At 39.5% G+C, this 13,991-nt stretch overlaps 1 protein-coding gene across 1 annotated transcript in view; it reads right to left on the bottom strand.

The window, feature by feature from the left end:
* Nucleotides 1-216: 216 nt before the first annotated feature.
* The window catches only part of su(w[a]) (suppressor of white-apricot), a gene marked incomplete at its 3' end in the record, with an annotated part of 33,081 nt that continues 19,306 nt past the window's right edge, over nucleotides 217-13,991 (bottom strand). Inside the window, 5 exon segments of the mRNA XM_070085562.1 lie at nucleotides 217-329; nucleotides 1,782-2,371; nucleotides 2,592-2,776; nucleotides 7,444-7,700; nucleotides 8,282-8,448. Coding sequence (XP_069941663.1) covers nucleotides 217-329; nucleotides 1,782-2,371; nucleotides 2,592-2,776; nucleotides 7,444-7,700; nucleotides 8,282-8,448 — 1,312 coding nt within the window.

Below are 13,991 nucleotides of genomic sequence, written 5' to 3'. Positions count from 1 at the left end.
TAGTAAACAGAATACAGGCAGCTCTAATATACATTATTTAGGTATGCATACTGGTCAGAGAGCGTGGCGTAAGTTTGAGATGTCAGTAAATGAGTACGTCACTAAGTGAGGAGAGGCTGTATTGAAAATTTTTCACCAATACAGTAAAAATGGCTGAAACAGATACCATGGTCCATCCCTAATAAATTTAAACACTGAATAAATACATATCCTCACCTCTCCTCCCTCCTTGAAAATATCTCCATATACTTCATTGTACAGGCGAATCTTACATCGGTAATAGGGATAGTACTCGTGCTCTGTTTTGAGGAAGCTGAATCTGGGATCATCTGTAAGAAATACAAGTTTATTAATTGCTACCATTTTACTTGGAAAAATTCAACAAGAAAACAATACAGCACCTCATTGTATTCTCTTAAATAATTATTTTATTTTTTATTAACACTACCAAGGCAGGGTGACCCAAAAAAGAAGAAACACTTTCATCATTCACTCCATCACTGTTTTGTCAGAGGCACACCTACACTACAGTTAAATAACTGTATCAGTCCTCCTCCAGAGTACAGGCACTGCATGCCAAGACTCAAACTCAGTTTACCGGTTTCCCTAAATTCCTTCATAATTGTTACCCTGCTCACGCTTTAACAGCACATCAAGTCATAAAAACCATATCCCCATTGCCTCCAGTCTTCTACCTGTTGCAACATTCACCACCCATGCTTCACACCCATATAAGATTTGGTATAACTATAATCTCATACATTTCCCTCTTTGCTTCAATGCACCACTCACCTTTTCCCCCTAATCAATTGTATGATTCACGCCATCTTCGCAGACCCAGCTGCTGACAAGTCCACTCTCAAATATCTGAATACCTTCACTTCTTCCATACTCCCTCCCTCCAATCTGAAATCCAATTCTTCATTACCTAATTTTTTTTCTATCCTCATCACCCTACTCTTTCCTATGTTCACTTTCAATTTCCTTCTTTTACATACCCCTCCAAACCGTCACCAACCTCTGCAACTTCTCTTCGGAATCCCCAAAAGCGCATCATCATCAACAAAAAGCAACTATGACAACTCCAACTTTGTGTTATTCTTAATAACAGTACTAAATCTGTAATGTGTATCAGTGCTAAATACATTTTTAAAACAGCTTCACAGCTAAGGAACCAACTTCATCCAAAGAGACCTATGTGAGTGACAACCCTTTCCCTTAAATTTTTCCCTTAAGAGCTGACAGTTTTGCAATTTTTCATAAATGATCAGTCTTTGCAGAGGTGCATAGATACAACAGTTTAGATAGTCACTCCAATCTGCCAATATCCCAAACACCTCTTTTATGATGTAGTAGGTTGGTAGACAGCAACCACCCAGGGAGGTACCACCATCCTACCAAGTGAGTGTAAAACGGAAGTCTGTAATTGTTTTACATGATGGTAGGAATGGTGGTATCTTTTTTTCCATCTCATAAGCACGGAAGATTTCAGTTACGTCTTGCTACTTCTACTTACACTTAGGTTACACTACACATGCATGTACACATTCATGTATACTCATCTGAGTTTTCTTTGATTTTATCTTAATAGTTCTTGTTCGTATTACTTTTCTTTTCATATCCATGAGGGAGTGGAATGAGAATCTTTCCTCCGTAAGCCATGCGTGTTGTAAAAGTCAACTAAAATGCTGGGAGCAATGGGCTAGTAACCCCTTTTCCCATATAGCTCACTAAAAACAAAAAGAAGAAATGCAGTTATATCAACATGTCAAGCTACTCACCTCTGCTGCGCACCATAGCTTCAAAATCTGCTCCATTCTTTATTATGTAGCTTGCCATCTTGTCAATTACCATTTGGACATCTGGTGGAGGCCACTTTATACTGCTATATTCACTAGTGCTTTCAGTATTACTTGTCAAACTTTCAGATTTGCCATCTAGGTCATCGTCAGAATCACATTCTTTGGTTCGGTTGAATGAAGGATAATCAACTAAGCTTGTAATTTTGGGTGATCCAACAGGTGTGATATCTGACAGGACTTTCTTTTTATCCTGATTTTGTGGTTCAAGGACTACTGTTGCTGGTGTGGCAATGGGTGTGGACACAGCAGTAGGAATAGGAACACTGGGAGAAGTTGGAGCTGGGGAGTCAATACGTTCTACTACTGCTGTATTTTTTTGTTTTTCCTTAATTTTGTGAATTAACTTTGAGTATGCACAGTCTGCAGATGGTCTGTGAACAGGAGTAGGGGTCCCTGGAGCAAGATCTGGTTTAATGCCTGCTGAAAGACTTGGGTGTAGATACTGACCCCCATTTCCATCACTCTCTCTTCTAGACTTTACCCGTTCAACTTCATCAGCAGGACGATACCTTAAAGAAATTAATTTTGTATTAATAAAAATTATACGGTACATACAGCAAAGCTGAATTACAATAATGTTGTAAGATTCCCTTAAAACAGTAGTTAGCAAATTAAGAAACCAAGTGAATAACCCCATTACAAAAAAAAAAAAAAAAGATTAATATGAAGGATTCATTATCACAAGTGTAAATAGAGAAATTAATTTTTAAGTAGGGGGAAAAGGCTTACCTGCCATTCTTGATCATTGCCACCATGTGCTTATAATAAGCATTAAGTGGATTATCAAATGATAAGAAGCTAAACATAGGGTTGCCAGCTTGTTTGGTCTTTATCACAATTTCCATCTGTCCTCCCTGAGTAACAATGAACTTTGATGTCTTCACAATAATCTTGTTTTGTTTCACTGTCTCTGGCTGAGGAAGAAAAGCCGTTTGTCAAATGTGAAAGAAGTTGCAAAAAATAATAAGCATTTTGGACATGTTAATTAACCCTTTGAGGGTCGACAGGCCCTCTCCGAAACTCGTTCTCAGGGTCGGCCAAATTTAAAAAAAAAAAAAATTATTTTCTCTTATGAAAAGATAGAGAATCTTTTCCCGATCATAAGGACACCAAAAGTTTGAAATTTGATGGAAAACTTACGGAATTATGCTCTCGCAAAGTTAGCGGTCTCGGCGATTTTGCCCACTTTGAGCCCCATTTTCGGCCAATTCCACTGTACTAGTCGACAAAAAACATGAATATTTCGCTAGAACTCCATTTTTTCTATCGAATGGGTGCAAGAAACCACCTATTTATGAAATTCAACTATCCAGTACAGTGGTCAGAATTTAGCAATTTTGCCAATTTCACACAAATTTCAAAAGATGCCAATTTCCGAATAGGGTCCAGAATAAACAAGAAAGACATTCCTGGCACTAAAATGACATTTCCTCTGGTCATTAGTCACGTCTCAAGGCCCCTCTTATATTCTTTTGCTTTCCACTTTGAATTTTTATTCTCACAAAAAATATAAGATTTACTGTTAAGCAGACTACTGCATTAGTGTAAAAAATGGTATAAATATTATTGGTGCACTTGTGAAAGAATATTAGACTCACCAGTTGACGTGTATTGCACGCTTGGCACGATTTGTTTACTTTTGAAATTTGGTAAAAATCGAACATTTTTGCTACTTTGAGCTCAATTTCAAGGTATATTTCATTGTAAAACCAGTCAAAATCATCTCAATTTCTGTAATATGTCTTCCATTCTATAAAATGAGACCAAGAAAACTAGAATACAACAATAAATACCATACGAAAATACAGTCCAAAGTTGCTGTTTTATTCCAAAAAAATGGTCAGTTTTTTTTTTCTCATTATGCACTGTGTGCTGCAGGATTTTTTTTAGACTGTGCACACTGACCACATAGACCCATTCTTTCATATGAAGGCCTACCAGCTTTCTCCCACTAGATTTGAGGGCGCTAGAATTTAGGCGTACTAGTACGTCAAAAACCCTGGGTCGTAAGCCGTACTAGTACGTCCGAAACCCTCAAAGGGTTAATATACAGTGGACCCCCGGATATAGGCCAGTGTAGAAATCGGCCAATTCGGAAATCAAACACTTTTTCAGCAAAATCTCCCCCCCCCCGGATATCAGCCATCTGCTCAGAAATCGCTGGTATGAGACGCGTCCACCCGCCAGCAACCCACTTCCTCACGCATATCACACTCGGCCTGTGCGTCTCTCTTGTTGGGGTAGGAATACTCTGTGCTTTCATCCATTGTTTTTGGGGCTTGTTAACTGATTGCAACTGTGAAATAAGCCACCATGGGGCCAAAGAAAAGTTCAGAGTGCCAGCCTTTTGGTAAAGAAGGTGAGAAACACGATAAAATTCAAGAAAGAAGTTATCGCAAAATATAAAAGTGGTGTACGTGTGGAGGAGCAGAAATCAAGGCAGCTGATGTTGTGAAAGGTGCAAATATGCTAACAAAACAGAGGTCTCAAACAATTGAGGATGTGGAGTTGTTGGTGTGGATCAACCAAAAACAATTAGTGGGAGATAGTGTTTCGGAGGAGATAATTCGCGAGAAGGCAAGGCAACTGCATGTGGATCTCTTAAAGAAAATGCCTGGAACGATTGTTGCTGTTAATGAATTTAAGGCCAGCAAAGGTTGGTTCGACAGATTCAAGAAGAGTAGTGGCATACACAGTGTTGCAAGGCATGGTGATGCTGCAAGCTTGGACAAACATGCGACTGAAGAATTCGTGCATGAATTCAAGGATTACGTAGAAGCTGAAGGATTCCTCCCCAGCAAGTGTTCAATTGTAATGAAACAGGCCTTTTTTGGAAGAAAATGCCAGAGAGGATCTACATCACACAGGAGGAAAAGGCACTGGCAGGACACAAGCCTATGAAGGAAAGGCTAACTCTTTTGTTCCGTGGTAATGCTAGTGGGGATTTCAAAGTGAAGCCTTTACTTGTGTATCACTCTGAAAATCCCAGTGTTCAAGAAAAACAATATCATGAAGAGTAAATTATGTGTGATGTGGAGGGCTAACAATAAGGCATGGGTCACAAGGCAAATTTTCACTGAGTGGGTCAACGAAGTGTTTGGCCCAAGTGTGAAAAAATACCTCCTGGAAAACAAAATGCCACTTAAGTGCCTCCTGGTACTGGACAATGCTCCTGCTCATCCTCCAGACTTGGAAGACCTATTGTTTGAGGAGTGTAAGTTCATCACACTATCCCCTAATACCATTCCTCTCATCCAGCCCATGGACCAGCAGGTCATTTCAAACTTCAAAAAACTGCACACCAAAGCAATGTTTCAAAGGTGCTTTGAAGTGACCTCGGACACTAAACTGACCCTAAGAGAGTTCTGAAGAATCACTTCAATATCTTCCATTGCATAAGCCTTATAGATAAGGCTTGACAGGGAGTGACTTCCAGGACTTTTGAACTCTGCTTGGAGAAAACTGTGGCCAGAATGCATCCTCGACAAGGATTTTGAAGGGTTTGAGGCTGACCCTGATGACCCTACACCTTTTGTGGAATCTATTGCTTCAATGGGGAAGTCCATGAGGTTGGATGTGAGTGGCCAGGATATAGAAGAGTTGGTGGATGACCACAGGGAAGAGCTAACCACTGAAGAGCTGCAACAACTTCAATAGGAATAGGAACAGCAACAGACTGCAGCTGAGGACATTGCTTCAGAGGAGGAAGAGAGGGGAGAGAATGTGCCTTCTTCAGTGATTAAGGACATTTGTACAAAGTGGAGTGAGGTGCAAAGTTTTTCAGAGAATTATCACCCCGACAAAACTGTTTCAAGCCGTGTCTGCAACATGTTCAATGACAATGTCTTATCCCATTTTAGGCCAATTTTACAGAGACGCTAGAAACAGGCCTCTCTGGACAGATTTTTTTGTGCGACAAGGGTACAGTGACTCAAGCTGGTCCTAGTGCCAGTAAAAACCGGAAAGGAAGTAACCCCAGAGAGGGCATTGATACCTCAAGTCCTTACTGAGGGGGATTCTCCTTCCAAACAATAAGCTCTCCTCCCTCTCCCCTCCTTTTTCCAGAAAGGTATGTAATGTTCATTTATTATTAAAATTACTACTGTTTTATATTTCTTTCTCATTGTTTTCTGTATGTAAAACTATAAGTATTCTTTAAAAAATGTATTTTTTGTTAATATTTTTGGGTGTCTGGAACGGATTAATTTGATTTACATTATTTCTTATGGGGAAATATTACTTCGGTTTTTGGCCATTTCGGATTTAGACCAACCTTCTGGAACTGATTACGGCCAATAACCGGGGGTCCACTGTAGTTCTGATTTTATGAAAATACTTGAATGCAGTCTAACTACCAAAAATTATGATAATTACACTATTTATGAGGGGAAAATATAAAAAAAATTATTTACAGCACTAGTAAATGTCATTAGGGCTGGCAATATCTTCTGTTGGGGCTTCGAAAAGTCTGACGGATTTAATTAAAAAAATTTGCCCTTTCCTATACAGCGTTTCATTAGCAGATTTAGCACTAGACCAATTACCTTCCAGAAATTCAAGTTGCACATTAAGAATTTGCTAGATTACACCAAATATTTATTGACGTTACACCCAGTTTCATGCTGGTATGTCAAGTTTAAGCAAAAATAAAGATGAATCATTGTACATTGTGGTTTCTCAAGCACTGAAAATCAGATGTGAGAGACATCAGTCAATACCTTACTACACAACAGAGCAAAAAACTAATGTGAAGGACCTGGGAGTGATAATGTCAGAGGATCTCATTTTCAAAGATAATAACATTGTATCTAACACACTGGCTATAAAAATGATAGGATGGATAATGAGAACCTTCAAAACTAGGGATTGGCATCCCCAGTTTTGAAAGTGAAATTGCAGATCTGGAAGGGTACGCCTAAGTACGATAAAGCACCTAAATTACTGGGAATGGTTGAAGTCCCTTGACTTGTATTCCCTGAAATGCAGGCAAGAAAGATACATGATAATATATATTCTTGGAAAATCTGAGGGGCTAGTCATGAATTTGCACACGAAAATCACTCCCTACAAGAGTAAATGACTGGGCAGGAGATGCAACATTCCCCCAATGAAAAGCAGGGCACCAAGAGTATGCTAAGAGAAAACACAGTCAGTGTCTCGGGCCCAAGACTGTTGAACTGCCTCCCACAATACATAAGGGGGATTAACATTAGACCCCTGGCTGTCTTCAAGAAGGTGCCAAACAGACACTTGAAGTCAGTGATTGATTAGCTGGGCTGATAAGTAAATGGGTGGTTTCTTGTATGTATTCAATTGACAGAATAGAAGGAATATTAGCTAAATAGCTATGAGTTTGGTAGACAAACAATGGAATAGGCCAAAAATAGGACCTAAATTAGGTTAAATCACCAATGTGTAAGAATCGCCATTAAGTGTATTCTAACCTAACCACGCTGTAATCCAGCAAAATCACTTATCTGGCACCCCATAGGTCCCGATGATGCCGGATTAGTGATGTATATCAACCTGTTTATGCAATGTGTAGTCAAAGTCTCTGTATCAAAAACCTTCAAAGACTTACCACTACCATTCCTTGTGGAACACTGAGTTCAGGAGGAGGGATAAATGTATCCTCATCAGCCTCTGGAAAATACCCGGTAGTTTGTTCTTCTTTATCTACAGTTTGATGGTTTTCATCCTGAAGTTGTTCAGCACCATGCTCTTCAGTCAAGCCAACTGCCTCACTCACTGGTACTTGTCCATCATAGTTGAAACCTACTTGACTGTAGGCATATACATCAGAACCAAGTTCTGCCATTAATCTCTTTGCTTCCTCATCTGAGTGAAAGAAAATTAATATACCTTAAAAACTGCATAATAATCTAGTTCAATGAAAAAATACTTATGAGAAATATTGCATGTTTGATAAAAGGACCAAAAATTGGTCTCGCAACATACCCATTCAAGAGACACCTGAAAAGTCACGTATTAAGCACACATTAAATTGAATGGAGAGAAAGGTAAAAATAAAATCCTAAACAGGTTAGCAAGAAATTATATTAAACTTCATTATCACTTTGAACAAAAACAATGAAACCTGGCACAATCTGCAATATTCAGATATACTGTACTACTAATTAAAATGTTTCTTTCTAGCTTCATTAGGATATATTTAGATCATGCAATCCTACAAACAGTATGTACAATATTAAAAACTATCTTCCTGGAAACTTGCCAAATTTCAGCAACAGTTGTGTTCTAATAAAAATACTGTACTATGCTTGTCATTAAGACTTTAATGACAAATCACTGAAGACATAAGCCTTTCCCATATTATAGGAAAAAAAATTAAAATTTGCATGAAAAATTCTGGAAATACAGTATTTTAGTTCATGAATACACTATATATGTTTACTTACCTTGGTAAGCTTGATACTGATACTCATCATGATAGAGCGCAAAATAGCGTTCATAGTCACATCTTTCTTCTTCTGCTCGTTCCTCCTCTGTCATCTCTTCCAACTGGTCTCCTTTGCTACTTGCCTCAACTTCAGTCAGATCACACACAGCACCACGGACATCATATCTGTAAATATGAAATTATCTATAGGATAAATCTCTCTGATTTATATTAAGACATTTGTCCAACTAATTTTAAAGTTACTCAAGATCTTTCAATCACCTCTGCCACTCAGGTGCTTTCCTAGCAATATATACAAGCTCATTTCTTCTTACCCATATGCACATTTAAAGTGGCTAACATCCCAGGATCAAAACATTTCAATAAAATGTTCTAGTGTTTGTAGTTTTTCCAACAACTTGTCAGTATCGTCTATATACAGTTGACCCCCGGTTTACGATCAGCTCCCAATGCGACCAATTATGTAAGTGTATTTATGTAAGTGCATTTGTATGTGTATGTTTGGGGGTCTGAAATGGACTAATCTAATTCACAATATTCCTTATGGGAACAAATTCGTTCAGTAATGGCACATGAACATACTTCTGGAATGAAATAATATCGTAAGCTGGGGGTCCACTGTATATGTATGCCATTTTTTCCACCAAGACTTAAATTTCTACAATATTAGCATTAAACAAATTACATACTACAAAAATATATTAGTAGGGCTCATGGCTCAGCTGGCAGCTCTCATACCAAGTGCCTGTGATTCAATACCTAGCACAGATGGAAATGCTAGGCATGTTTCTTTACATCTGCTGTCCCTTTTCACTTATCAATAAGTAGGTTCATGGATGTTAGTAGACTGTTTTGGGTCACATCCTTAGGGGTGGGAGTATGCCTTAAACAGGGCTGGGCACTGAAATGAGTTGAGGTAGCTCTTAGCTTATACAATAGATTTGTGTAAAAAAAAAACTAGGATAACCCAAGAAAGCAAGTGTAATTGCCACTGCAAAACTGTAGCAAAAAATCTGAATTTTTTTTATTTTTTATTATCACACTGGCCGATTCCCACCAAGGCAGGGTGGCCCGAAAAAGAAAAACTTTCACCATCATTCACTCCATCACTGTCTTGCCAGAAGAGTGCTTTACACTACAGTTTTTTAAACTGCAACATAAACACCCCTCCTTCAGAGTGCAGGCACTGTACTTCCCATCTCCAGGACTCAAGTCCAGCCTGCCGGTTTCCCTGAACCCCTTCATAAATGTTACTTTGCTCACACTCCAACAGCACGTCAAGTATTAAAAACCATTTGTCTCCATTCACTCCTATCAAACACGCTCACGCATGCCTGCTGGAAGTCCAAGCCCCTCGCACACGAAACCTCCTTTACCCCCTCCCTCCAACTTTTCCTAGGCTGACCCCTACCCCGCCTTCCTTCCACTACAGACTGACACACTCTTGAAGTCATTATGTTTCGCTCCATTCTCTCTACATGTCCGAACCACCTCAACAACCCTTCCTCAGCCCTCTGGACAACAGTTTCGGTAATCCCGCACCTCCTCCTAACTTCCAAACTACGAATTCTCTGCATTATATTCACACCACACATTGCCCTCAGACATGACATCTCCACTGCCTCCAGCCTTCTCCTCGCTGCAACATTCATCACCCATGCTTCACACTCATATAAGAGCGTTGGTAAAACTATACTCTCATACATTCCCCTCTTTGCCTCCAAGGACAAAGTTCTTTGTCTCCACAGACTCCTAAGTGCACCACTCACCCTTTTCCCCTCATCAATTCTATGATTCACCTCATCTTTCATAGACCCATCCGTTGACACGTCCACTCCCAAATATCTGAATACATTCACCTCCTCCATACTCTCTCCCTCCAATCTGATATCCAATCTTTCATCACCTAATCTTTTTGTTATCCTCATAACCTTACTCTTTCCTGTATTCACTTTCAATTTTCTTCTTTTGCACACCCTACCAAATTCATCCACCAATCTCTGCAACTTCTCTTCAGAATCTCCCAAAAGCACAGTGTCATCAGCAAAGAGCAACTGTGACAACTCCCACTTTATGTATGATTATCTTTTAACTCAACGCCTCTTGCCAAGACCCTCGCATTTACTTCTCTTACAACCCCATCTATAAATATATTAAACAACCATGGTGACATCACACATCCTTGTCTAAGGCCTACTTTTACTGGGAAATAATTTCCCTCTTTCCTACATACTCTAACTTGAGCCTCACTATCCTCGTAAAAACTCTTCACTGCTTTCAGTAACCTACCTCCTACACCATACACCTGCAACATCTGCCACATTGCCCCCCTATCCACCCTGTCATACGCCTTTTCCAAATCCATAAATGCCACAAAGACCTCTTAAGCCTTATCTAAATACTGTTCACTTATATGTTTCACTGTAAACACCTGGTCCACACACCCCCTACCTTTCCTAAAGCCTCCTTGTTCATCTGCTATCCTATTCTCCGTCTTACTCTTAATTCTTTCAATAATAACTCTACCATACACTTTGCCAGGTATACTCAACAGACTTATCCCCCTATAATTTTTGCACTCTATTTTATCCCCTTTGCCTTTATACAAAGGAACTATGCATGCTCTCTGCCAATCCCTAGGTACCTTACCCTCTTCCATACATTTATTAAATAATTGCACCAACCACTCCAAAACTATATCCCCACCTGCTTTTAACATTTCTATCTTTATTCCATCAATCCCGGCTGCCTTACCCCCTTTCATTTTACCTACTGCCTCACGAACTTCCCCCACACTCACAACTGGCTCTTCCTCACTCCTACAAGATGTTGTTCCTCCTTGCCCTATACACGAAATCACAGCTTCCCTATCTTCATCAACATTTAACAATTCCTCAAAATATTCCCTCCATCTTCCCAATACGTCTAACTCTCCATTTAATAACTCTCCTCTCCTATTTTTAACTGACAAATCCATTTGTTCTCTAGGCTTTCTTAACTTGTTAATCTCACTCCAAAACTTTTTCTTATTTTCAACAAAATTTGTTGATAACATCTCACCCACTCTCTCATTTGCTCTCTTTCTACATTGCTTCACCACTCTCTGAACCTCTCTCTTTTTCTCCATATACTCTTCCCTCCTTGCATCACTTCTACTTTGTAAAAACTTCTCATATGCTAACTTTTTCTCCCTTACTACTCTCTTCACATCATCATTCCACCAATCGCTCCTCTTCCCTCCCGCACCCACTTTCCTGTAACCACAAACTTCTGCTGAACACTCTAACACTACATTTTTAAACCTACCCCATACCTCTTCGATCCCATTGCCTATGCTCTCATTAGCCCATCTATCCTCCAATAGCTGTTTATATCTTACCCTAACTGCCTCCTTTTTTAGTTTATAAACCATCACCTCTCTCTTCCCTGATGCTTCTATTCTCCTTGTATCCCATCTACCTTTTACTCTCAGTGTAGCTACAACTAGAAAGTGATCTGATATATCTGTGGCCCCTCTATAAACATGTACATCCTGAAGTCTACTCAACAGTCTTTTATCTACCAATACATAATCCAACAAACTACTGTCATTTCGCCCTACATCATATCTTGTATACTGTACTTATTTATCCTCTTTTTCTTAAAATATGTATTACCTATAACTAAACCCCTTTCTATACAAAGTTCAATCAAAGGGCTCCCATTATCATTTACACCTGGCACCCCAAACTTACCTACCACACCCTCTCTAAAAGTTTCTCCTACTTTAGCATTCAGGTCCCCTACCACAATTACTCTCTCACTTGGTTCAAAGGCTCCTATACATTCACTTAACATCTCCCAAAATCTCTCTCTCTCTTCTGCATTCCTCTCTTCTCCAGGTGCATACACGCTTATTATGACCCACTTCTCGCATCCAACCTTTACTTTAATCCACATAATTCTTAAATTTACACATTCATATTCTCTTTTCTCCTTCCATAACTGATCATTCAACATTACTGCTATCCCTTCCTTTGCTCTAACTCTCTCAGATACTCCAGATTTAATCCCATTTATTTCCCCCCACCGAAACTCCCCTACCCCCTTCAGCTTTGTTTCGCTTAGGGCCAGGACATCCAACTTCTTTTCATTCATAACATCAGCAATCATCTGTTTCTTGTCATCCACACTACATCCACGCACATTTAAGCATCCCAGTTTTATAAAGTTTTTCTTCTTCTCTTTTTTAGTAAATGTCTACAGGAGAAGGGGTTACTAGCCCATTGCTCCCGGCATTTTAGTCGCCTCATACGACACGCATGGCTTACGGAGGAAAGATTCTTTTCCACTTCCCCATGGACAATCGAAGAAATAAAGAGGAACAAGAGCTATTTAGAAAAAGGAGAAAAACCTAGATGTATGTATATATATATGCATGTGCGTGTCTGTGAAGTGTGACCAAAGTGTAAGTAGGAGTAGCAAGATATCCCTGTTATCTAGCATGTTTATGAGACAGAAAAAGAAACAAGCAATCCTACCATCATGCAAAACAGTTACAGGTTTCTGTTTCACAGTCATCTGGCAGGACGGTAGTACTTCCCTGGGTGGTTGCTGTCTACCAACCTACTATATTTTATATAAAAAATAAATCTTTCTTTCAACAAACCGGCCATATCCCACCAAAGCAGGGTGGCTCAAAATGAAAAACAAAAGTTTCTCTTTTTAACTCTAGTAATATACTGTATACAGGAGAAGGGGTTACTAGCCCATTGCTCCCAGCATTTTAGTCACCTCTTATGACAAACATGGCTTACGGAGGAAGAATTCTGTTCCACCTTCCCATGGAGATAAGAGGAAATAAACAAGGACAAGAGCTAGTAAGAAAAACAGAAGAAAACCCAGAGGGGTGTGTATATACATACAGTGGCCCCTCGGGGAGTGGCGGCATCGGCTAACGCCAAAATCGGATTGTGGCATGTTTTTGCGTCAAAATCTTGGCTCGGCTAATGCCCGAGAACTCGGTTAAGGACATTCGCCCCGAACGTGTCCGTGCGGCCTGAGCCCATGTACAGGTAGTGTGCCATTATTTACAAGCCAGTGAGACGATTCCATGCATACATGCGATATATTTTGTATTATTCCATTGTTTTTAGTGCTTGTAACTGCTAAATAAGCCACCATGGGCCAAAAGAAAGCTTCTGTGGTAAAGAAGGAAAGAAGCACAATAGAATTCAAGAAAAAACTCGTAGCAAAGTAACAAAGTGGAGGAGGAAGAGAGAGGGGAGAATGTGCCTTCTTTAGTGATTCAGTGATTCTATGATATGTACGATACTAAAGCAGCAGGTATCGATAAAGGCTATAGTGCCAGCCAGTGATAAAGTGTAGAATTAACAGTATAGCAAGTAAGTTAAGCAAGTAAGCGATAGAAAAACGACACGAAAGTAACTGTCCAATGTTCTTGGATGTGTATAGGACCACTGAACATACGCCGGCCTGCTATCTTCCACCACCCTAAACCTCTGCCAGCATCTCCTCCATCAAACTAATTAAACTAACATCTCCAAGGTAAGTGTAAATATATTTATTTTCATACTTAAACTTTTATAAGTGTAAATATAAAAGGGTCCCCAATGGAAATACACAAGTCACCCTGACTTTTTTGGGTTATCCTAGGTACTTTACACATATGCTGCTATGTAAGTAAGTTTATTCAGGTATACACAAAT

The sequence above is a fragment of the Cherax quadricarinatus genome, chromosome 16 (assembly GCF_038502225.1).
Source record: "Cherax quadricarinatus isolate ZL_2023a chromosome 16, ASM3850222v1, whole genome shotgun sequence".
Classification (NCBI taxonomy): Eukaryota; Metazoa; Arthropoda; class Malacostraca; order Decapoda; family Parastacidae; genus Cherax; species Cherax quadricarinatus.
The sequence above is the reverse complement of the archived record's forward strand: the minus strand, read 5'-3'. Positions and strand labels throughout refer to the sequence as shown.